Genomic DNA, 24,823 nt, shown 5'->3' with positions numbered 1-24,823 from the left:
GGGGGGGGATGAAAAAATTGTCGTTTTAGTGCGTTGCTGCAACATGTATGCAACGTAGCGCGACTTCGATGCGAGTGTACAAGTACAGACGTTTAAGGAAGGAATTAGTGTGTAATTCGTGACATTCCGACATGCGGTAAATGCGGAAACGTGAACTATGGCGAAGCTATTGCCAAATGCTTCCAAACGGGACCAAGGTGCTGTTATTCTTTTCTTGGTGGCCGAAGGACAAACAATGCTAGACATTCATCGGAGAGTGCAGACTACATGGGGTGCAGCATGTCTACAATTACGGCGACACGTTCGGGAAAACTGGGACAATGGTTGCTACTACTTCATGATGACGCACGTTGCCATACGCCAACTCAAGTGGCTGATACTCACCTTCCTACTTCCCAATCTCTCCCCATGCGATTACCAATACTTCGGTCCCTTAAAATAGGGCCTAGAAGGGACGACGATTCCCGTCGGATGAGGATATGAAGCAGACAGTTACGGAATCCTTCACGCAGGAGCACTTGCTGTTTTACCAAACGGGTATGATCAACCTGGTGCGTCGATAGGATGATTGCCTCGATGCTCACGGCGATTTTGTCTCATTGGGACACCGATTCTGGAATGTAGGGCCTTCGAATGGAAACTTTTTGATTCTTCCCTTACAGTAATTACTAAAAATATTACGTGGTTACATTACAGGTTGTAAAGCTTTAAAAACTACTACCGGAAATTTTTTGTCACAGTAACATTTGGACTTAAAAAAGATAGGGTTACTTTGAACTCCGCAGGTTTTACAAAGCATGCTCATGGTGAAGGTCCTATAACTTTGCCTTCCAATGGCTTCGAAGTGACTGCCTCAGACAGTTATGGTGGGACATTCAGTTTAAAGAGAGCTCCCTGTGACTTCAACTCGGAATTTTTCACATAAATAAGCGCTTTCTATATCAATAAATGCCAGTGACTCAAATTCGTATTTATTTGTAACTGAGGCATAATCAGTAATCGTTTTGCAAATTAAGAAAACGGCTACACGTGTTAGGTTCAAATGGTTCAAATGGCTCTAAGCATTATGAGACTTAACATCTGAGGTCATCAGTCCCCTAGACGTAGAACTACTTAAACCTAACTAACCTAAGGACATCACACACATCCATGCCCGAGGCAGGATTCGAACCTGCGACGGCAACAGCAGCGCGGTTCCGGGCTGAAGCGCTTAGAACCGTTCGGTCACAACGGTCGGCACACTTTAGGTTTTACCTACTAATCGATACTCTGTTTGAAAGCGGTCTAAGACTACAAGTGATATTGCATTTCTGCAAATGAAGTTAACATTTTTCTGACTAACGTGCCTATGAAGCTTTAAATATGACATGTGTGGCGAAATGTCTTTGCCTTCGCGCCAGTATCACTGCATCTGCGCATCCAATATAAGGCGTTTTGGACTATTTACACTCGCAAGCTATAACGAAGGTGTGGTGGCGGCATAGTGTAAATTCTCTGGCATTTAGAGCGTGACTCAGTTTCCTGAACGACAAGCTAGAAAAAAAAAAACCGAAGTAAGGTACAAAAACTCTTCTACGGGGGAAGTAAACGTCTGCCAGCAGACAGGCGACATCGGTTGTAAAATTTCTAATTACAGACCCACTTCAAAATTATCGCATAACACCAAATTTCTCCGGAGACACTTTCTTTATGCGAGGTTCCAGAGTCAGTAGTAATTTATTGAAGGTTACAACCATGATTCACCTTGGCTATGAACTTTTCTTAAAATTAATAGTTTATTAATGTCTACTACAGGCTTGTTTTGGTTTTTGAGCCTTTGTCAAGCAGTTCATCACACAGATGCGAATCGACAACACTTTTGCACTGAGCGCGTTTTCATATTGTCGTACGTATGCATCAGCCGAAACTTAAGCATACGTAAAATGCCGTACACGTGCGCCTAGAAGTAATGGAAGAATGTAACATTGTAAGTAGTACGTGTTATAACAGGCTGACAAATGAGGACTTACGTTAGAGTCAGTATGAGTCTTGGCATCAATATGACTATCAATGCAGTCATTACTTCTTGCCTGCCAGTGTAATAGTGCAGACGTTTTTGGTGATGCTCATGTACGACAAAATTAAAAGGTAGTCAGTGTATAAATGTTCTGGATGTTCATCTGTATGCTAGTACCAGTTGAAAATGGCTAAATAGTCGAAGCATCTCTCTGTGTGCTATATTTTCAATTTTGACGAATGTTTATATCAATGGGGAAACCATGGTTTTAACCTTCAATATATATATATATATATATATATATATATATATATATATATATATATATATATATATATATATTGGAATCAGCGAGTTTTCCGAATTTGTTTATATCACACTATTATCCTGTTTTCGCCGTAATTTGTTTTATCGTTGAATGGCTTCTTCTCACGCGTTGCGGCCAATGGTCATCATCAAACGACATGACTTCGAATCGATACAAAGCACTTCGTCATGCTTTGTATTGCACTGTATCTTAACCGGGGACCTAGAAACGACGGAGAGGCTCCGTTTCCGCCACAGCCGCAGTGTTCCACAACCCCACGACGACTACCGCAGTCCAAAAATGGTTCAAATGGCTCTGAGCACTATGGGACTCAACTGCTGTGGTCATTAGTCCCCTAGAACTTAGAACTACTTAAACCTAACTAACCTAAGGACATCACACACATCCATGCCCGAGGCAGGATTCGAACCTGCGACCGTAGCAGTCGCACGGTTCCGGACTGCGCGCCTAGAACCGCGAGACCACCGCGGCCGGCACCGCAGTCCACTTCACCCCTCCGCCGCCCCACACCAAACCTACGGTTATTTTGCGTTTCGGCCCCCAGCGGACCTCTTGCCAACTGAAATCTGGACTCAGCTGACCAGGCCATGTTTCTCCAGTCATCTAACGTCCAACCCATACGGTCACGATCCCAGGAGAGGCGCTGTGGACGATGTCGTGGTGTTAGCAAAGGCACTCGCGTCGGTCTTCTACTGCCATAGCCCATTAACGCCAAATTTCGCTGCACTGTCCTAACGGATATGTACGTTGTATGTCCCACCTTCTGATATCTGCGGTTATTTTACGCAGCATTCTTTGTCTGTTAGCACTGACAGCTCTCTTGGCAGTTAATTGAAGGCTGTCGGCCACTGTATTGTCCGTGATGAAGGCAATGCCAGAAATATGGTATTCTAGGCGCACTCTTGACACTATGGATCTCAGAATACTGAAGTTCCTAACAATGGAATGTCCCATGCGCCTAGCTCCAACTACCGTTCCCTGTTTACCGTTCGTTAATTCCCATCGTGCGGCCGTAATCACGTCAGAAATGTTTTCACATGAATAATCTGAGTACAAATGACAGCTCGACCACTGTCCTTTTATACCTCGTGTACGCGATATTACCGCCATTTTTATAAATGGGCATATCGCTATCCCATGAGTTGTCACCTCAGTTTATATTATTCGTCACGGTGAATATTGGTAGTGGTACTTCCATGCCAAGACTTTGATACAGTATATGTTAATAACTTCAGAAGCACGCACACCCGCAACGTTTGACGTGGTTACTTAGGAAAATAGAGATTATGGTCAAAGACGTTAGATCTGAGACGTTCAAAGATGTTATACATACTGAAACATATGAGATATTACAGGTTATGAAAATGAAATTGTTACGTGATTATGGAACCACTCGCGACGTTTGACGTGGTTACCTAGGAAAATAGAGGTTATGGTCAAAGGCCTTAGATCTAAGACGTTCAAAGATGTTACACATACATAAACATAACAGATATTACAGAGTATGAAAATGAATTTGTTACGTGATTATGGAACCGCACTTTCATGTACAATACATAGAATGTTTGCTGGCAAATTATATACCGTTGTAATCATTGGTTTTTATAATTATTTTATTTTTTACTTTTGTTCTTTTTACTGTTTTTTAATTTTTTTACTAGTAAAAAGATGGTTACAATGTTAAACAATTTGCCAGAAAAATTACATATGTTATAAATACCAGTGTGATTCTATAAATATATAACAGTTGCATTTGCATAGTTTGTAATATCTGTTATGTTTCAGTACGTGTAACATCTTTTAACGTCTTAGATCTAAGGTATTTGGCCATAACCTCTGTTTTCCTGTGATCTCCTGTCAGATATCGCGAATGTATGTGCTTCTGAAGTTAATATGCCGGTCGGGGTGACCGAACGGTTCTAGGCGCTACAGTCTGGAACGGCGCGACCGCTACGGTCGCAGGTTCGAGTCCTGCCTCGGGCATGGATGTGTATGATGTCATTAGGTTAGTTAGGTTTAAGTTGTTCTAAGTTCTAGGGGACTGATGACCTCAGAAGCTAAGTCCCATAGTGCTCTGAGCCATTTGAACCATTTGAAGTTAATATCTACTTTACAGAAAACATAACACGGAAGGACCAATATTTACCATGATGTATAATATACAGTTAACGTGTAAAAAAATATGATGAATATAATGAGGAATCGACATGGATACACCAGCTGTATATACGCACTGGAAGACTTCACAGCACATAACGCTTAGGAACTTTCAGTTGTTTCAGTTGAATCTGTTTACTCATCATCACATTAGTCGTTTTTTATTCAAACAGTGATCTCCAACGCTGAGCGCTGAAACACGTAACTGAATGCCAAACCACCTCAAAATCGATATAAACTCGACACCGGACCTGCAGTAAATAAAGTCGACTTCTATTGTGACTGGTGCCAACGGCCTTGTCACAGTGGTGACCCCGCTTCCCGTCAGATCACTGAAGTTAAGCGCTGTCGTGCTTGGTTAGCACTTGGATGGGTCACCGTCCGCGTCTGCCGGGTGCTCTTGGCAAGCGATGAGCACTCAGCCCTTGTGAGGCCAATTGAGGAGCTACTGGGCTGAGAAATAGCGCCACGGGTCACTAAAACTGACAACGGCCGGGTGAGCGATGTGCTGACCACATGCCCATCCGTATCTGCCTAAGGGCTGAGGATGACACGGTGGCCGGTCGGTACCGTTGAGATTTCAAGGCCTGTTCCCACGGAGTTTGTTTCTTTGTATTGTGACTGTTAGCCTTATAAATAACGTTAGGCTCCAAAAACGTTCCTATTAATACGAGTGAAACTAGTTCACCCATCAATTAATATCTCGGTGGAGTATACTTAGCTTCGAGTGAAGTTAACACGGGACAGGTAAGGAACCTATCTCACAGTAACGGTATGGAGATAACTCTGGGTTGCGTTTCTCCAGACTCTACGTCACAGTTCTAAGCGACGTCTGTGCAAACAGCGTGACAGCGCATCAGTAATGTAACGACAACACACTGACTTAAGTGTTTGTTACAGCTGAAGACGAAAGTATCCGGAAGTCCGTCAACCAACTACATTTTCGAAAAACACTTTGGACAGTTTTTGTGAACTTGGTATCTATTTTGACTTCCAAAAACAAAGTAGTCGCTAGGCAAGTCGAAGAGATGACCTGTCACGTGATAGCATACTAATTCTCCTACTCTCTAACATATTTACAATGTACCAGCCGTGACCCTATCTTACTTCATGTTTGGCGTTCGACGATGATCTCACCGTCTTTGCTCAGCAAAGAAGTTTCGTAATAGTTGAAGAATGCAGCAGCATGCCAGACGAGCGATTAGTGTACCTTCGATTTAACCAACTGACTCTAACGCACAGAAAACACTTCTTCTTCTTTTCCTTTTTCTACTTCTTCTTTACACTATAGATATCCATTTCTCGACATAGGCCTGTTCCAGAAATTTCCATGTCGATCTTTGCTAGGAGGTCCGGATTCAATTTCTTTTTCTCCAAATGTCGCTGGTTGCCGTCTCTCCAACTCTCCAGAGGACGGCCGTCACCTCTCTTTCTCTTTCTGACTCGTTCGGACGCCACTGCATCAGTGTTTTGGTTCATCTGAAGCTGTTTCTGGCTACGTTTCCTGCCCCAGGCCACTTCAGTCTCGCAATCCGCTCGACGCCATGGCATCTTCTCGTTATTCTTCTTATTTCCTGGTTCTTGGTTCTGTCGCACAGACTCACTCCAACAATTGCTCTTCCTGTTGCCCTTTGATAGACCGAGAGGCGATTTGTGCTGCTCGTAGGTTAGATTAGATTAGATTAATACTAGTTCCATGGATCATGAATACGATATTTCGTAATGATGCGGAACGAGTCAAATTTTCCAATACATGACATAATTAATTTAATTTAACAACATACTTAAGTTAATATAACAACTTTTTTATTTTTTGTGTTTTTTATTTCTTTTCTTTTTTATTTGTTTTAATTTTTTATCATTTAATATTTTTTTGGTTTTTTTTTCTTAATTTATATCTAAAAATTCCTCTATGGAGTAGAAGGAGTTGTCATTCAGAAATTCTTTTAATTTCTTTTTAAATACTTGTTGGTTGTCTGTCATACTTTTGATACTATTTGGTAAGTGACCAAAGACTTTAGTGCCAGTATAATTCACCCCTTTCTGTGCCAAAGTTAGATTTAATCTTGAATAGTGAAGATCATCCTTTCTCCTAGTATTGTAGTTATGCACACTGCTATTACTTTTGAATTGGGTTTGGTTGTTAATAACAAATTTCATAAGAGAGTATATATACTGAGAAGCTACTGTGAATATCCCTAGGTCCTTAAAAAAGTGTCTTCAGGATGATCTTGGGTGGACTCTAGCTATTATTCTGATTACACGCTTTTGTGCAATAAATACTTTATTCCTTAGTGATGAATTACCCCAAAATATGATGCCATATGAAAGCAATGAGTGGAATTAGGCGTAGTAAGCTAATTTACTAAGATGTTTATCACCAAAATTTGCAATGACCCTTATTGCATAAGTAGCTGAACTCAAACGTTTCAGCAGATCATCAATGTGTTTCTTCCAATTTAATCTCTCATCAATGGACACACCTAAAAATTTGGAATATTCTACTTTAGCTATATGCTTCTGATTAAGATCTATATTTATTAATGGCGTCATACCATTCACTGAACGGAACTGTACGTACTGTGTCTTATCAAAATTCAGTGAGAGTCCATTTACAAGGAACCACTTAGTAATTTTCTGAAAGACAGTATTGACAATTTCATCAGTTAGTTCTTGTTTGTCAGGTGTGATTACTATACTTGTATCATCAGCAAAGAGAACTAACTTTGCCTCTTCATGAATATAGAATGGCAAGTCATTAATATATATTAAGAACCACAAAGGACCCAAGACTGACCCTTGTGGAACCCCATTCTTGATAGTTCCCCAGTTTGAGGAATGTGCTGATCTTTGCATATTATGAGAACTACTTACTTCAACTTTCAGCACTCTTCCAGTTAGGTACGAATTAAACCATTTGTGCACTGTCCCACTCATGCCACAATACTTGAGCTTGTCTAGCAGAATTTCATGATTTACACAATCAAAAGCCTTTGAGAGATCATTGTTGAGAATCATTGTTTCGAGCCCGTACGTTGTTACTGGCAAGATGACACATTTTGCATCTATGTTGATACCTTTCTGTCCCATAGGTAGGCTATTAGATATATTCTTCAAATTCAAGGCAAAAAATGTATTACTTTTGGATACATCGTGGGAGCAGACAGTTGGTTCAACAGCTATTGTCAGATAAAATGTGTAAAAATGTTAAACATATAAGGTAAATGAAAATCGTTTCGACAGTATGTGGGTTGCCCTCTCTGGGCCTGTTGGAGAACCATTTACAAGTTACTGGTTGCCATGGTAAGTATAAACGCCATTCCAAAGATGTGGCAGGAGGCTACTCTCCAACGAGGTTGTTGTAATATCGATAGGCAAACACTGTCACGTCAGACGACGAACCATGAACTATTAGTAAAAAATATAGTTGTGATTGTGTTTCACTGTCTGACGCCTCTTCTCACAGGATTGTTTCCAGTGATGCTACCTTCCTTTAATCACACATGTAGAGCGGCGATCCCGTAAATATAGCGGATTAAGTTGGTATGCCTGAAGTCAATGGGGGTTCTGTTCGTCGCCCTCATTACTGCCCCTTACAAAATAAGTATACTAAATGAAACTCACCTTATAAGTTGCAGAAAATCTTAATATATGAAGAACGGGAGTACTTAAAGAGACTACACCGCTGGAACGATAGATTCACAGAATGATATTGGGATCTCGAAGAACAGAAGATGGTCAGTTAAGGAACTAACAACGAACCGTATACCAAGACATAGGGAATATCGGACATCACCAGGAAAAGAAGGACCGCTGTCTCCGGACGCATGCTTAGAATGGACCTCGACATGTTAGCACACGAACAAAAGTGCACTGGATTCAAGAAGTGACAAGAGATCTGGAAGAAATGAGAATACAGGACCCAGAGATATACAGCAGGGTGATTTTTAAACAAAAAATTCGAAAAACAAAATTATCAATGAAAGGAGAGTGAAGAAGTTTGCAAAGTGTGAGAGTGAAAGAACATTGGACTAAGAGAAAGACCAGAAGAAACGAAACTGATCCGAACTTGGTCCTCAGATAGCCAAAACGAAAAGAAGAAGAAATGTTAGAATTTAAGCTTCCAAGAATGTCACACTATTGGCTGTTTTGGAAAGTCATGAGAGACTAAATGAGCTCCCTTTACTTCCTTATAACCAAAAAAGATAAATAAATCTTACCAAAGACAAGCACTAAAGAAATGTAGAAAAAGAGAAATTGGTGAAGAGCGAACTCTGCATCTCCTATCGTAGTCCGTCTATTTTATTTAAAAATGAGTCTATTCCGTCGAAAACACACAATGAAACCAACGAGACATCTGTATCGTGGTCCACCAAAATTATTCTTTAAGTGGCTAGCGGAAGCGCTATAATACTGTAAAGATGTCGCTAGACAAGGACAAGAAACAACTTATCTTGGAAAATGTTGCGCGTTTAGTCTCTTCACTTGTAAGGAAAAAGTGCTGCGAAGACGCCACCAAAGCGAAACATAATTATATTGCAATACTGGTAAAATTAGCGATAAAATAAAAATAGGGAGTTATAAAATACAAAATTTACACAGTAATAACTCTAAAGTAGACCACACCATTCAATAAAATAGATTACACTCCTCTCCAACTACATTCTAGGCACGAATGTATGTGAGAAAAAATATGGACATCGCACTTTCTATATTTCCCTCTACTTCTTCCAAATTGCCAATTTCAAAGACAGTAGTCCGTCGTTGAACTGAAGCGATAAGACTAAATGTTCTTGAGAATAAGAATCAAAGACAAATCGAAGTCAAAAGCAAAGCGCCGCTTCGTCGTTCAGACGGGCCATGAAGCTCCGACCGGCCGCCGTGTCGTCCTCTGCCATTCGGCGTCATTCGGATATGGTATAGGGGGGCGTGGGGTTATTACGCGGCTCCCCAGCCGGTTTTCGGCTTCACAGACCATGAATAGCTCTTTCTCAGTCGAGCAGCTCCTCAGCTGACGTCGCGAAGCTGAGAGCACACGGTCCGAGTACCACTCAGAAACGTTGACCACGTAGTTCAGCAGACGGACAGTTATGGTGCTTCAAAGCCGTATCTGTATTCTCGTTCAAAGAAGCTACAGATATACTTGCATCCTATGACAGTACTATGAAATGGTACCAAACAGGTACCCATTCGATATAACTGTGTGTTTTATTTCTACACTTGCGAAGAAATATGCTGTAAGGAATGCTGTTATGCAAGATGCAACTGCCTGCTTACTTGTAAGGTCTGGTGGTCAGTCAGTAAAAGGTATGCTTGGAAACCGAAAGACTGAGGTATCAAATCCCAGTCGAACTATGGATTTTCTCAGTCTGCCTCTCAACGAAGAGAAGATTCGCCAGAAACGACAAGTGGATTCTGATTCCATATTACACTACAGTTCTCCTTTCTCCACTTGTATTACCGGGACAGGTTAAGGACACACACGTCGCCGTAGTGGTGTCCAACTGAAAGACTTGCACCAGGCCATTGAACTGTACGAAATAATTATTCTACTTCACTACGCTACACGTTACAATTTACTGTACACTCACACCTGTTAAAGCAGGCGCTCCACTCGTCGTCCTCGCATTGAGGTGCAATAGTACACTCGTCTCGGCAGTGGCTTACGAAATATTTCGAATACGCCCGGATCATTTCGTAAAGCTTGACAAGATTGTACAGTTCGCTGCTCATCAGTGGGAGAGTTGTCCATTTCACTTCTCAAATGACCCCAGACATAAAAATCCATGGGATTGAGGTCAGGCGATGAGATGAGGCGATCATGGAAGGCGAGGTGTAGGCGCTGCCCTTGGATCATATTCGTGCGTTAGACGTCTTATATCAGCAGCAAAATTTGCTGGTGCCTCGTAATGCTGCCCCATCATGCATGTCCATTGGATGGAGGTTGAGTACCGTTAGGTGGGACAAAATCGTTTCATATACCAACAAGGACAATACTTCATGCCGAAGCAATGACGCTTTCGCAGTTAATCCCTCAATAGGCTCGTTTGCAGATCCATGCTTACTGCAACTATTTTGCTTCCATTATCAAATAGTTCCACCGTATTAGTTATCACTTTTAATTATAATAAACACTGTAGATCAGACCCCATCTAAGCTCCAGAGACGAAACCAAAATCCCATGTACGTCTGACGTTCGACATTTCTTAATACGAATCCCACACTTCAGTACGGTGTTAGTACATTTACGTACATTCGCAAGCTACTTTTGTGACACTCAGTACCATGAAACACATTTTTCCAGATACTTATTGAGGTAGGCCACACTTGCAAATCTGTGTGTAGAAAAAAATGGCTCTGAGCACTATGAGAATTAACTTCTGAGGTCATCAGTCCCCTAGAACTTAGAACTACTTAAACCTAACTAACCTAAAGACATCACACACATCCATGCCCGATGCAGGATTCGAACCTGTGACCGTCGCGGCCGAGCGGTTCCAGACTGTAGCGTGTAGAACCGCTCGGCCACCACGGCCGGCTGTGTGTAGAATGCACTCGTTTTTGGCAGCCGGAAATTCACGGAAGGAAATCGGAGGCTCTGTTGGCGACCGTTACGGGTTCTAGCCTTGAGTCGTGATAGCACTCAGCCTGTGGGTCAGCGACTCGAACGGCCCAAACGATGACCGTGCGACTACGACATGACAGGGAAGATTTTAGGGAGCGGTGGCTTCTCGGAACTCGTGAATACGAGGTCCAGCCTTGACGTCTGTATCAGCAGAATATGTGAAGCACTACTCGAGTTCGCGAAGCCTAATTGGCCACATGTTGTCGTCGAAGGCCAGAGTCGTTGTAGATATGCCCGCCGCAGACGCAGAAGTAGAGGGGCAACACCCCGTGTGCGCTCTTGGGCAGCGTGACGCCGCACGCCGCGACCGTCCTATAAAAGGCCGCCTGCTGCCCGTGGTCAGACACAGTCTGCAACATGAGGTGCCTGACACAGATCGCTCTCGCAGCCGTGCTCTGCGTCCTTCTCCTCTCCTGGACGGGTAAGGCCTCCCACAGAGAGCAGTTATCATCAGTTTGACGTCTGTAGCAAATATTCTTGGTAGATGTAAAAAGATATCCATTCACAGAAGCCTGTAGAACAATGTTTCGCGTCAATCAGATTCTGTCCAAGTCTGCTTCTAAGACTTCTATGTCCATTTACCCAAATGATCAAAAATAACATTTATTAACAGTCTATTTCATAGTTAGTTCCACAGATACTATAAATTTGTTCAAAGAATTTATTTTCCTGCATGAAACTATTTTTATTTGAAATCTCTCTCATATATATAAACACTTTTTAGTTTTGACATAACATTTCACGAAAGTATCCCACATACGTGCTACAATTGAAAGGCAAGGCAGCAGCAGTCGGCCATTGCAGTGTAAACACTGCCGACCACAGCTCCCATGCCAGACTCCGTAGTTATTTCAAGCCTTTCGATTGTTTACTTGTTCCACAAAAGACGTTCGCTTAAACTCAGTAAAACCACTGTAAGTTAACAGATAGTTCCACTTACGAGAATCGTAACTAATCATGTGTCTAGATCGTATAAAATAGGGCTAAGATAAAAATTCAACGTAGGCTTGCCTTTTTGCTGCATATAACGATGGAGCCCGGAGAGAGAGCTCTATATGGCCGTGATTACACTGCTATAGCCAATTCCAGGCGCCTTACCTTGCATTTACAACTGCTGAGAGTAAAAGTGGTCCAATCACGCTTCCTTGAGCGACGCCGAATGTTAATTCGTATCCCGATCAGAACTTACCATCTAATTATGTACATTCTGATTTTGTCAAAATGATTTCCCTCATAAATTTGGATTCCATATTTAAGTGTACTACGCTGATTTATTCTTTGCATATTGAGCTCTGCTTACGCTAAATTCTCCTTGAGATTTGAGATCATGATTAAAAACACATAACTACCATTGTTATAGGATTTTTTACTTTTGTAGATTTAGTTTTGTGACAGGGATTAGTTCCCCTTTAGTTAACGTTTATTACTGCCACCAGTTTTCAGATAATGAGAGGGAAATTGGTTGACGTCGAACATCGAACCTCATAAGCTTTGTTTCGTGAAATTGACAAGGCAGGAGACAGTATTAGAGTTTAGTTTTCCGTCGCCGATAACCTCTGTAGAGGGTAGGATAGGGAACGCAATCGGCCATGCCTATTCCAGGAAATCAGCCTTAATCGATTTACAAAAACAATAAGAAGCTTAACTCTGGATTGTTGGAAAGGCGTTAGGAATCCTTTCGAATACGAGACCAGTGTACCAGCACTGTGCCATCCCGATATTGTTGTTTGTTGTGTTGCTGGGATGCAGATGGAGAAACAGTCCAGTGTTTGCCTGGAATACAAAGAGGAAACGCTTATTAATCATATTTATGTTTCCCGGCGTTCCAGATCACCCTTTGTTAACCTGGAGCTCAGGTTCTATACTGATGTTCACGTCACAAGCTAGAGTTCAACTTGTTGCCCAGCACGAGCATTTAGACCAACAGTATCCGATCTTAGTATTAACTATCAATAGAGTTCGCGTCTGATGCAAAGGATGTAGTTGTTTTTTAGTTGTTTTTCTTAGGTTGAATAAAAAGTTGTTAACTAAACTCGAAATGCATTAGGTTACGATATGGCATACCTCAGTTGTGTACAGTTTAAGAGACTCACTAAATAAATTATTCTTAGACATTCCCACAATGAACTATATAACGCAAAAGCGTACCTAAAAATATTAAATGTTTGACAATGAAAGTGATGAGTGGAAAATTACGGCTAAATCCTTCTTTAGAGAAAAATGTTAATGCGTAATTTTCCATACAACATTGTTATTATCAAAACAGATAGTATTTTCAGATGTTAACGAATAAGTGCGTCCTGATAGTGTCACATATAGGCCATACCGCAGAACATTAGTAATGAAATGTATTTTGAAGATGTACCAAATAATACATCCCATGACAGCTACATACTTTCTGTTCTATTTAACCACATACCTGCCTTCTCTAAGACCTTACTCACAGCGATCACCCATCTCTGAAATGATCTTCCTCACTTTATCACACTGCAAAATAACATGTCTATTGTCAAAACACAATTACCGGCTTCTCTCCTAAATTAGAAAGACATCCGTCCCTGATTTCGGAAATACCCGTTACTCCGTTAGAAACAATTAGTCTCATTTCCCACAAAACTTTTCCATATCGTTTGCTAGTGTTGTCAACCTGCCTTTCTCTTCCTAGTAAGAAAGGAGTAGAAAACGTTGTATCTCATTATTGTAATCTTTCTCATATTTAAATTACATCTTGTTTTAAATTGTTACTATTATTATTAAATTTCTGGAACACTAATGCTAAAAGATTGGTATATGTGTAGCTTTGGAGCGATGTTAGAGTATTAAGGGGTTAAACTGATCACGTCAAATAAATACTAACTAAAATCGGCGTTCGCCACTACACCAGTCGCACATTTCCGCAGCGTCAGAATATCCGTCAAATGTAAGGTCGTACATCTAAAGAGATCTGTCAGTTGCCAGTGTCGTACGTAGAGTCATTATTGAATCTGTGATAGCAAGAGAATCTCATGTAGTCCCTTCTTTGCCAATGCAGGCGGAACTTGGCTACGTGTCCAAAAAGAGTTATCTGCACTGGACACAAAGTGATTAAAATCACTTCTACATGGCAAATAAGTAATCTAAGAAATATCTTAATGTAGCATATTGTCACGAATAGTATCTTTTTGGCGTGTGTTAATTTTCTGCTGTACCGATGGAGGTGTCAGCAAACAGAATGTCGTGAAGCATTGTGAAAAGTGACTCGTCTTTCTGTGGCCCATGGCTCAGCAAGGAGAGAGGAAACGAAATATTTTAGACGTAAATCAAGTCATTTTAAACTAATAATCTAAATTAAGATGACGAGCGTAGTACATATTTTCATTGCCCATTGCTTAATAGAGATAGGATGGAAATTTTGTGTTTGTCATCCAGAAACGTCAGTGAAAGGTTCAGTTCTCAGAGAATCAACAGAATTAACATCCTGTAGAACTATGAGGAAACACTACTACAAGCATAGCCCACAATAATCTAGTAATGAAATAAAGTTAAGTGCTACTGAATACATATTTGGATATCACTTTGATTTATTAAATCAAATTGATTCTGTTTATGACGTGACAAGAACGTTAGCAGTTTGATTAAGCTTTTGCCTATTTTATGTTTCATGAAAAGGAATATATTTACCTCGTCGTCGCACCAAAACGGCGAAGTATACTCAAGGCGAGTACGTGGTTCGCTGAAGTACAAATACACACAGTCCGACAACTGTACGGTGAGACAAGGAAAACAGTTTAAGGACTTCAGCAAGGGTGTGACCATTCACCCCATTGTGTGTTTCTGTGCGTGATTGAGTTTGTGGATCTGCGTTCGCCAGCACCATTTCGTATGAGGGGCTGGGTTGCTATGGTGTGTTAATAAGGAAGATGTGAGTGGGTTGCTTTGAATTCAGGAAACCAATTGATAGTTGTCAAAAAAGTTAAACAGTACTTAACTTAATAAGTGAATTACAGTATTTGTTTCTCGACAGTTTAGCAACATTTAGAACAGCGTTATGTTTCTCTGCGAGTAAATGAAATAGCGCCATTTCAGTCTCATACTACTTTTTATGTTCTTAATTTGGGTATCAAATCTGAACAGCATCTCCAGTTCTCATACTTCCCGACATTATAGTCGTTAGTTCAATAACTTTCCTCACCATATAACAAATGAAATCTTCTAGATGCTGCACCGACGCCGGACGCCAATGAAGAAGCGGTAAAAATTCATGAAGTCCCAGCTGCTCTTCAGACTGCAGAAGGTAAGCTTAAGAGCTAACGGTAAATGTGTGTACACACTATCTAGATTACACTTACAACTCTTTTTACGGATACATGTGTTACTAATCTCTACATCCCTCTCCTGGAATCAGATATTGGTGAGAACAGATATTCTACAGCATATCTTCTCCTGAACATTTCATTGCTCTTATCATTTCTTAGATGGGAGATATACTGAATTCCCCTATAATTTGTTTCACATTACGTCTCATGAATTTATATGAGAAGGGCATATTCTTCTTTGGAGTCTCGCCAATTCCTGTTATGTAAAATCTTCTTCAAACAAAACAGTATTCTATGTGGATAGAAGCAATATTTTCTGAATATATCCTCAGGAATCCATGAAACTACACAATATATTATTCTGAAAATGATTGAAGGTAGACATATTAATAATTTGTTGATGGATATGTTTAGTTTCTTTATTAATGTGTCGATATTACCTCCCTACAAGTCACATACTGTTCTGCAATAACTCTTTAAGGACGTCAGCTGTCTATACTTTTACAAATAAATTCATAAAATTTTGTCAGCATGAGAAGGAAGGATTCAGGATTCACACTCATAGCAGTGGAAGTTCAAAAACATAACGAAAACATAACAAAACAATTTTTTTACGTGCGAAATTTCATCCTTTTTTTTACTTCCTATTGGCTGAATTTGTTGCTGTAGGTACACTTTTCTTCATAAGTAAGAGAGATAATTCGATGAATTTTGCACGGCATACAAACCATACTTAGAGCTGTATGATTAAAAACAAATAACTACATGTTTACAAGTTGTTTGAATAAATTAGTAACTGTTACTGTAGGCAAAACAGAGCTGTACATGTGGCAGGAAAAACAAGCTATGGGTCAGGCATGATTTCTATAATAAATTAAATAATACTCAACTGTACCGATAATTACAAACTGAACGAGACAATTTCTGATTTATAAAATAAAATATGGAAGCGAAACAGTCTGGAGTACTACACATAAATACCACAAATTTTTTATTTCTGTCTGAGAGATCGGGCAATATTGTGCCAGAAATAACTTAAAAATTCTTCCAACCTGCGGTTCTGATCAAAGTTTTTTGGAGGTGTCCGTCATTTTTAAGGAAAACATTGGAACTGGAAATTCCCTCTTGTTTATTCTCAACGAAGAAAATCTCCGGTGCCTCTATCAGCTAGCATGGTATTTGGCTGAAGAGAAGGGAGGCTTTAAAATAAAAAGGATGCCAGAAACCCCATGCTACTCCTTTGGCGTATATAGTATTGAGAGGGACCGCAGAGAGTGCTTTGCAATGTGCCTCATCCACTGTAGGTATAATGTCTATTTGGAACCTATGTTCTTATAACAGACTTCCCCCTACAAACGTTGCCTTCCTCGGGTTAACTACGAAACGGCAACCACTATTATTTATATGACGGCTTCTTTTCTGTAGGTCCGATCAGTCGAGGAATAACAACCAGAGTGAAAAGCCGGTGAAACTTTGTGCAGGTGTGTTGCGCAGTGGCGCTAGTATGCTTTCGATCGCACTATTCAGTTCAGAGCGCACAGAGAGCACATAAAGATGTCTAGAACAACTGAGTTCCCCACCAAGTGTGAAGCGCATGCTGTCATTCGGTTTCTTCATGCTGAGGTACTCCAACTGATTTCAGACAATCCACACAACGTAAAGGTCATGCGCGTCAGCAGAGTATGTCAGTGGTGCAGGAACTTTGAAGCAGGACGTACAGACGTTCATGTTGCAGGCGGTCAGAGAAGGAAGTGAGTGTCAAGCGATGATCTTGTTCAGCGAGTGGATCGTCTGGAAAGAGCAGTTCAGAACAAGCTAAGAGGAATGTTGTCATCAGGCATTGTCCTTCAACACGACAATACTCGTCTGCACACTGCAGTTGCAACAAAGACGTTCTTGCAGCGTTTTCGTTGGAAAGTGTTTGATCAACCACTATACAGCCCGGAATTGGCTGCTATTGATTTTAATTTCTTTGCTCACAGAAACAACAGGCTATAAGGCCAGCATTTTAGCTCAGACAAGGTGCTGCATATCAGCGTGGGGAATTGACAAAGCGCAGGCGGCTACCTTGTATGAAGAGGGTATTGGAAAGATAGTACAACGCTCCGACAAATGTCTAAGTCGGAACGGCTAATATGTACAGAAGTAGCTGGAAGGTGTAGCTGAGTGTTGCAAATAAAACATTTGTGAGTTTCACTGAAAAGAAAGCCCTCGTAAATTAATGACGATGGGTGCATTAAATGAATCCAATGGTTCGGCAGACGAAACAACTTGGTTCACGTAGGCCATTCCAGGGCTCAAATACCTATGATGTATATGTGCGGACTGAAGAGATGAAACAAAGTTTGTACCGAGACCAGGATTAGAGCCTAGGCCTCCTGCCCACAAGGCAAATGCGCTAACAACTACGCCACCTTGCCACAGAGGTTTTGCACTCCATGGACTACCCTAGCTAACGTCCCTCCTCAGTCAAAATTCCCACTCACGCCTCAGCCCGCTTGGTATTCTCCCTAAACTCGAACAACATTGCACAGGTTCTCCAACTGCATTGGAACAGTTTTTGATGTTGCTGAGCAACAGTCATACAATAAAACTTGCTGGCCGATTAAAACTGTGTGCTGGACCGAAACTCGAACTCGGGACCTTTGCCTTTCGCGGGCAAGTGCTCTACCATCTGAGCTACCCAAGCACCACTCACAGCCCGTCCTCACAGCCTTACTTCCGCCAGTACCTCATCTCCTACTTTCCAAACTTCACAGAAGCTCTTCGCAGTTTCACATCAGCGCACACTCCGCTGCAGAGTGAAAATCTCATTCTGGAAACATCCCCCAGGCTGTGGCTAAGCCATGTCTCCGCAATATCCTTTCTTTCAGGAGTGTTAGTTCTGCAAGGTTCGCAGGAGAGCTTCTGTAAAGTTTGGAAGGTGGGGGGCAAGGTACTGGCAGAAGTATAGCTGTGAGGAGGGGGCGTGAGTCGTGCTTGGGTAGCTCGGATGGTAGAGCACTTGCACGCGAAAGGCAAAGGTCCCGAGTTCGAGTCTCGGTCCGGCACACAGTTTTAATCTGCCAGGAAGTTTCATATCAGCGAACCCCCCGCTGTAGAGTGAAAATCTCATTCTGGAGTCGTACAATAATTATTAAATGAACACATCGCCATTTGACTGTATTGTTGTTTATTTAATTACAACCAAGGTTTCGGCTATTTATGGCATTTTCAAGAAATTGAGTTTATGTCTTCGACGTATATTGCAGGACATGGCCAATTTTGAGCTTGATGTCTTGATATATATACTAATGACATGAAATCAGTCACTTGAAAATGGCATAAAACATCGAAACTTGCCGCGCAGGATTAGCCGAGCGGTCTAAGGTGGTGCAGTCATGGACTGTGCGGGTGGTCCCGGCGGAGGTTCGAGTCCTCCCTCGGGCATGGGTGTGTGTGTTTGTCCTTAGGATAATTTAGGTTAAGTAGTTTGTAAGCTTAGGGACTGATGACCTTAGCAGTTCAGTCCCATAAGATTTCACACACACACACACACACACATCGAAACATGGGTCGTAATTAAATAAACAATACAGTTAAATATATATCTTGGAACAGTCCCGACCTTGGTGCAAATTTTCATTCTCCGCTTCAGTCTGCATACGTACACAAAAGATTAGAGGTTTGCTTTATAATCGGTCCTCGAAATTTTTGGCCAGTTTTTGTTTCTTTTATATTCAGTAGCGATTTGTGTACGTAAAAATCGTAGTGTTGTACGCGCTTCCACCTGTAACAGGATGAGTTCAGCTCACAGGTAAGATAACGGCAATGTCAAAGGAACAAACCTTCACACAGTGTGAAGTTCGAAGTAACTTTTTGGTCATTCACAGTGATTTTTTTGCGCACACATTTAACGGTACTGATGACACGATTACCCCCGCAGGTGAAGCAGCAGCACGTGTGAAGCGCGGAGGCGGCGGCTGTAACGTTTGTGGAGGCGGCGGCCACGGGGGTGGCCACGGGGGCGGCCACGGGATCGGCCACGGGGGCGGCCACCACGGAGGCGGTGGCTTTGGAGGCGGACTCAGCGGCAGCCACTCCCAGAGCAGCTCGCAGGCCTCCAGCTCCAGCTCCAGCGGCAGCTTTGGGGGCGGCTTTGGCGGCGGCAAGTTGTGAGTAACAGCACCCACAGTTCCTGCACCTAATACTACTGCACAAACGACGCGGACGTGTCGAACAAAACCGTACTCACAGGAAGGTACAATCGGAGTGGCTTTATTTGCCTTCCATAGAAATCTCTCTCACTCCTGTAAAGGGTCAATTTTTAACACATTCACTATTTCTGCTTGTAAGTATTTGTCACTGAACAGCCAACAGATAGCGTAACATATTGAAGAAGAACTGTGAGGAACGCAAGCAGAACATTATTTATTCTAAATTTATTCACATTTATTAATCAGTCACAATCCTCTTTTTCGTTACTTGTAGCACTTTGTCAGCTTTGTGTTTTATGTGTGAAATGACTTCAGATGGATCATGTGGGAATGAAGTTGCGAAAAGGCCACGTAATGATGACAGTAACTATCGAAAGCAGTAAGTGGCAGTCTTAATTTAAAAAACTGCGAATGTCATTGAGAAATAAAGGTTAATGAACATACAATTTGATAATTACAGAAGCTCTAGCCTACTCGATGACAGTTACCTGGTGGTTACAATTAAAGTACAGCTATTCACAGAGGTCCATTGCCGACTGTAATTACCGTATGGCAACGAGACTTGGTAAATATTCTAATGCGTTAATGAGGAACTGATTTACGATGGAAAAATTATTTTCGTCTTTGGCCTCTAAGTGGATATCTGGCGCTGTGAGTGCTAGAAAGACGTATACAAATGTTTCAGTATGTAATAGATTAGGAATGGGACATGGGCAGAAAAGGTCAAACAAGTGAGAAAGGCATAATTTTGATTTTATTATTAACCTCAACTTACACACTTCGACTCATATGAGCACAGCATACGTTTGCGAGACGTTCTACAGTGTCAGATATGCACCTGGCGGCTAAACTTGGAATTGATTTTTTTCCAGCATAAATCGATTCCATACTAACGCACTAGCATATTTACCAAGTTTGGCTGCCATTCGATAGATAAGGCCTGCACTGGACATCCATGAATAGCTCAGTTTTAATTATAACCACCATAAATGAACAGCTTATTCTATGTTGTGAGTATTATTGTGTTACGTTATACTGCTTTTTAGAGTTAAAGCTTGAAATAATGACATTCAGATATGACGGTTGCTCTTTATTTTATATTATGACACAGGAATATGCATTTTCGTCCAAGTTGATAGGACAAAACCTAAGTTGAGACATCAGTCCATTTATTAGTCTGTTACAAAGGCATTACCAAAGTATTCTGGTATACTATATGCTAAGCAACTGCAACTACCACAGAAATTAAGCTATAATCCTGTATTATTAAAGTATTCTGCAAAAATAGTAAGCGATAGTTTTAAATACATTGATAACTTACAGCATATGTAAAATTGATGATGCAATATTTAACTTAAAGTGCTAGGTTCATAACATGTAAGCAACATACATACATTACATTTTTGGATACATATACATTTTTGGATGAAGCGTGGACTCCTAGCAAAGACTGAAACGTCAATCACGCACTTTCAGTAGTGCTAACGCCGATAGGCCTAAGCCATCTGATATATCTTGTAGGACATAAAAATTATACAGTTACATAATGTGCTTCACATTTAGTTATAGTAATGTATTCGAAGGAACTGAACCGAAAAATAAAGTAACCCAAATCATTAAAAATATACTTTTACCGAACGGTATAGATTTGAAAAAAGTTGACTGATATGTATTTTCTTTCTTTGTTTCAGTGGCCATGGAAAGTGAGAAGTCTGGACGTGATCGTTTGCCTCTTTTGCTTAATGGTGCCGTTATAACCTGGATCAAATAAACTACTCGCTTAACATTAATGAATCCTGTTTTATTCTTCCCTGATACTATAAGCTAGGAAAACCGTATCCTCGATAAAGACACGTAGTTTAACAAGCATTCAGGAAATAATTATCTACAAGGTAAATCAACGTAGCTGCGAAGGGGTCGATGATATGATATCCAAGAAGAACGCTTCGTGTATGTTCTATAACAAAGTAGCTACACGGTATGTGAAGCACCCGAAACAATAGCATTATCCGTTGTTCACGCTGTTACTGACAGAAACTTAAGTCTGATTAACACATACATACGTCAGACACATCTGTCTCCGTACCTGAGATATGTCCTTGCATTGGCCCTCGACTACGAGGTCACAGGATCGAATCCTGTTCTTGGCAATAAAATTTTGTCACTAGTTAATGATGTGCTTCTGGGTGTGCTGTGGAGTTGTTGTTTCCATTTGATTAATCGAAACAACTGGGCTGAACAGCTAGAAAAACATCAATAATCTGAGAGAACTGTTTTGAAACCAAGATCGCTGAATAATACTTCTATTTCACGATGACCGGTTTCATCAGAAGTTTGCTGTTGTCATCTGTCCTTTGGAAATTTAAAGTGCATACGTATCAATCACATGCATGTACCCTGCTTGAAAATTCCAAAGGAATAGAGACATTGTTGGACACGAATAATCACAGACAGTGATGGACAACATTAAACACAGTACGTACTTAATGGAGGTTGCAGTCTCTCCCTCCCTCCAAATTCCATCTATTGTCCACATTAGTTTACTTTGGTCATGTAGAGTTGGCTCCAGTTTTCCTTATCCAGGGGTCTGATTCTTGAAGCTGAAAATGTCACATTTTAGGTTCTCATGGATTTGAAGGTTGTTGTTGCAGCATTTTTGTTTTTATATAAATGTATTTTCTCACCTTTTAGTAAATCATACAGTCATTTTGATTTTTCACGTTAACAGAGACGAAATTACATTGTCCGCAAATAATACAAAAATACGTCCGATCACATCAGATGCATGCTTCCGACTCTCACTCTTTGCGAAAATAACTATATTCCAAAGAATTTGCAAGTTTATAACATCGAGACCAAAACATTTTATAAAGTAACTTGAGAAAAGTGACTGAGATAATATTGACCTGTCCAAAATTCTAAAAATAATACTGGTACCGACAACTACTGTTGAGGAAAAGTAATACTAGAGGAGGATGTTCTGTTACAAGGTGGAGTGATATATTTACAATAAAAAATGGTACAGACATCACCACATAGGAAAGCAGGTTAACAGATATAAATAACTCTCATGTTTGACACAGGTCGGGCTCCCAAAATAAAGGTCGATGCCGGACTCTCAGTAAGGAATATGCCCTTCCCGGACACTTATGCATATTTTGCACCTGTTATTCATGCTGGCTACCAAACTGTTGACGAACTTCGGAGCATATTGTCCCTCTCTCTCTCTCTCCCTCTCTCTCTTTCTCAAAGCGGTTTTCTATTTTTGCACTTTTCGTTGATGAACACATCTGTAAAGAGCGTCCCAGGCATGCTATATGGGATTTAGGTCTACGAATTACGCAGGCCATTCTATATGTTCAATATTTTTATTTTTCAGTGTATCCGACACCCCAGTGGATCTGTGTGGGCAGGCATTGTCGTCCATAAACAGAAAGTCGGGACCTACAGTAAGTCTGAACACACGGACATGATCTAGAATCCCTGCAATTCCTCTGTGCTGTAACAATGTATCGCGCGAAGATATGCAGCGATGTTCACCCACTGCGCATATTGCCTTCCCACACTATAAGGCCTACGCCATACCGATCACTTTCATGGACATTCTCTGGTGTGCAATATGTTTCTTTCTCTCTCCACAGTAACTGGTGGTCAGAATCAATTGCTACTGTGAAGCGGGACTCGTTGGAGAACACCTCTCTGGACCCCTCTTGCTGACCCAATCAACATACTCCCGACGCCAGCGAAGTCTTTCTTGACGATGAAGTGATTGATCATAAAAACCAGTCTGATATCATCATCGCTAAGTGGCTTGGCAGGGTCACGTGTACCGGTAACTTGCAAGATCTGCAGCGATCTGCCAAGGAGTGAGATGTCTGTTCCTTTTCGTCAGTAGGGTTACGTATCGGTCCTCATGCTGTGTGTTGGTTTGTCTTTGACCATTGCCGTACTTTCGTACAGCATTTCTTCCTTCAGCGGCCTTTTTTAATCAAGCGATGACACTTTTGCACACACACATTACTGTGCACTAACTCTTTGACCGGCATTGAGCCGTCCACGATCGTAAGCATTCAAATGATGTCTTGCTGACATGTTGCCGTACCACACGGAATACGACAGTAATTTGTTCCACAAAAACTGTGAAAATCTGTACTGAAAAACTGTCGAATGCATACTGAGTATTTGTGCACAGGCTTCGCTGCAGTCAACGCGTCCCGCCCTCTACATTTCCTTTCACTATCGTTGGTCGGGTATTCTGCAGCAGTTGTCGGTTATTCCATAGAAATTGGCAGTTATTCCTTAGTAATGTCAAGCAGTGTACCTCAAACTTCAGGAGATCAGATGATGATAGCACGTTTCTGCTGAAATCCGTTATCGTGAAATAAAACTATTATTCAGCGATCTTAGCTTCAAAATAATTTTATTTTCATCAGTTCAACAGATCGCTCCCATCACATAGCGTGAGTATCTTCCAAAAATCTAAGAAATCGCTTCATTAATAGCACTTGGCCAACAATGATAGGAGAGATGATGACGTGCAGTTTCTGACCATCACACTTTGCACCAGTGTCCCGAGTTCAATTCCAAATCTTTCCACAGTGCCACACATAGAGCGGACAGGTGAAACTGCTAACGAGGATCTGTCTGTCGGATGAAACATTAAGCTCGGCGGTCATCTTGGTGTTATTCTAAAGGACAAGGCTATGTGTCGGAAATTGGTTTTCAGCCTCGGCCTACCATTCATCAACAAAAACTTAGAAACAACACAGAACGCTTCAGGGAATCATCACAGTAACCGACACGTTACAGACAATCACTTGACACCCGTAATGAGACATCCGAGGACGACAACGATAGAATACCTGCAGTAGGTCCCTGCCGAGGACGGTAACGAAGGATTACAGCATCTGCCTCCCACGTTCTTTTCCTGACTAATCACCAACTTCTCTTTTCAGCCAGTTGTAGGCAGCTAAGCGCAGTCCATTACGGTAATATACAGGGAATCTAACTGTGCAGACTACTCTAATACTTCGTTAATTGCCGCGCGGGATTAGCCGAGCGGTCTAAGGAGCTGCAGTCATGGACTGTGCGGCTGATCCCGGCGGATATTCGGGGGAGTCCTGCCTCGGGCATGGGTGTGTGTGTTTGTCCTTAGAATAATTTAGGTTAAGTAGTGTGTAAGCTTAGGGACTGATGACCTTAGCAGTTATGTCCCATAAAATTTCA

General features: G+C 41.3%; 1 protein-coding gene across 1 annotated transcript; it reads left to right on the top strand.

The window, feature by feature from the left end:
- Positions 1 to 11,440: 11,440 nt before the first annotated feature.
- LOC124617874 (keratin, type I cytoskeletal 10-like) lies at positions 11,441 to 21,387 on the top strand. The gene is made up of 4 exons (XM_047145300.1): positions 11,441 to 11,527; positions 15,302 to 15,379; positions 19,327 to 19,555; positions 21,289 to 21,387. The coding sequence occupies exons 1-4, from the start codon at positions 11,464 to 11,466 to the stop codon at positions 21,302 to 21,304; spliced, it is 387 nt and encodes a 128-aa protein (XP_047001256.1). The 5' UTR covers positions 11,441 to 11,463; the 3' UTR covers positions 21,305 to 21,387.
- Positions 21,388 to 24,823: the final 3,436 nt, after the last annotated feature.

Source organism: Schistocerca americana, chromosome 1 (assembly GCF_021461395.2).
Source record: "Schistocerca americana isolate TAMUIC-IGC-003095 chromosome 1, iqSchAmer2.1, whole genome shotgun sequence".
NCBI classification, from domain to species: Eukaryota; Metazoa; Arthropoda; class Insecta; order Orthoptera; family Acrididae; genus Schistocerca; species Schistocerca americana.
The sequence above is the reverse complement of the archived record's forward strand: the minus strand, read 5'-3'. Positions and strand labels throughout refer to the sequence as shown.

Excerpts from the sequence above, each read along its gene's own strand:
- LOC124617874 (XM_047145300.1), top strand. The coding sequence starts at position 11,464 with ATGAGGTGCCTGACACAGATCGCTCTCGCAGCCGTGCTCTGCGTCCTT. Across the intron at positions 11,528-15,301 it reads CCTTCTCCTCTCCTGGACGG|ATGCTGCACCGACGCCGGAC; the intron begins GTAAGGCCTCCC and ends GAAATCTTCTAG. Across the intron at positions 15,380-19,326 it reads TGCTCTTCAGACTGCAGAAG|GTGAAGCAGCAGCACGTGTG; the intron begins GTAAGCTTAAGA and ends TTACCCCCGCAG.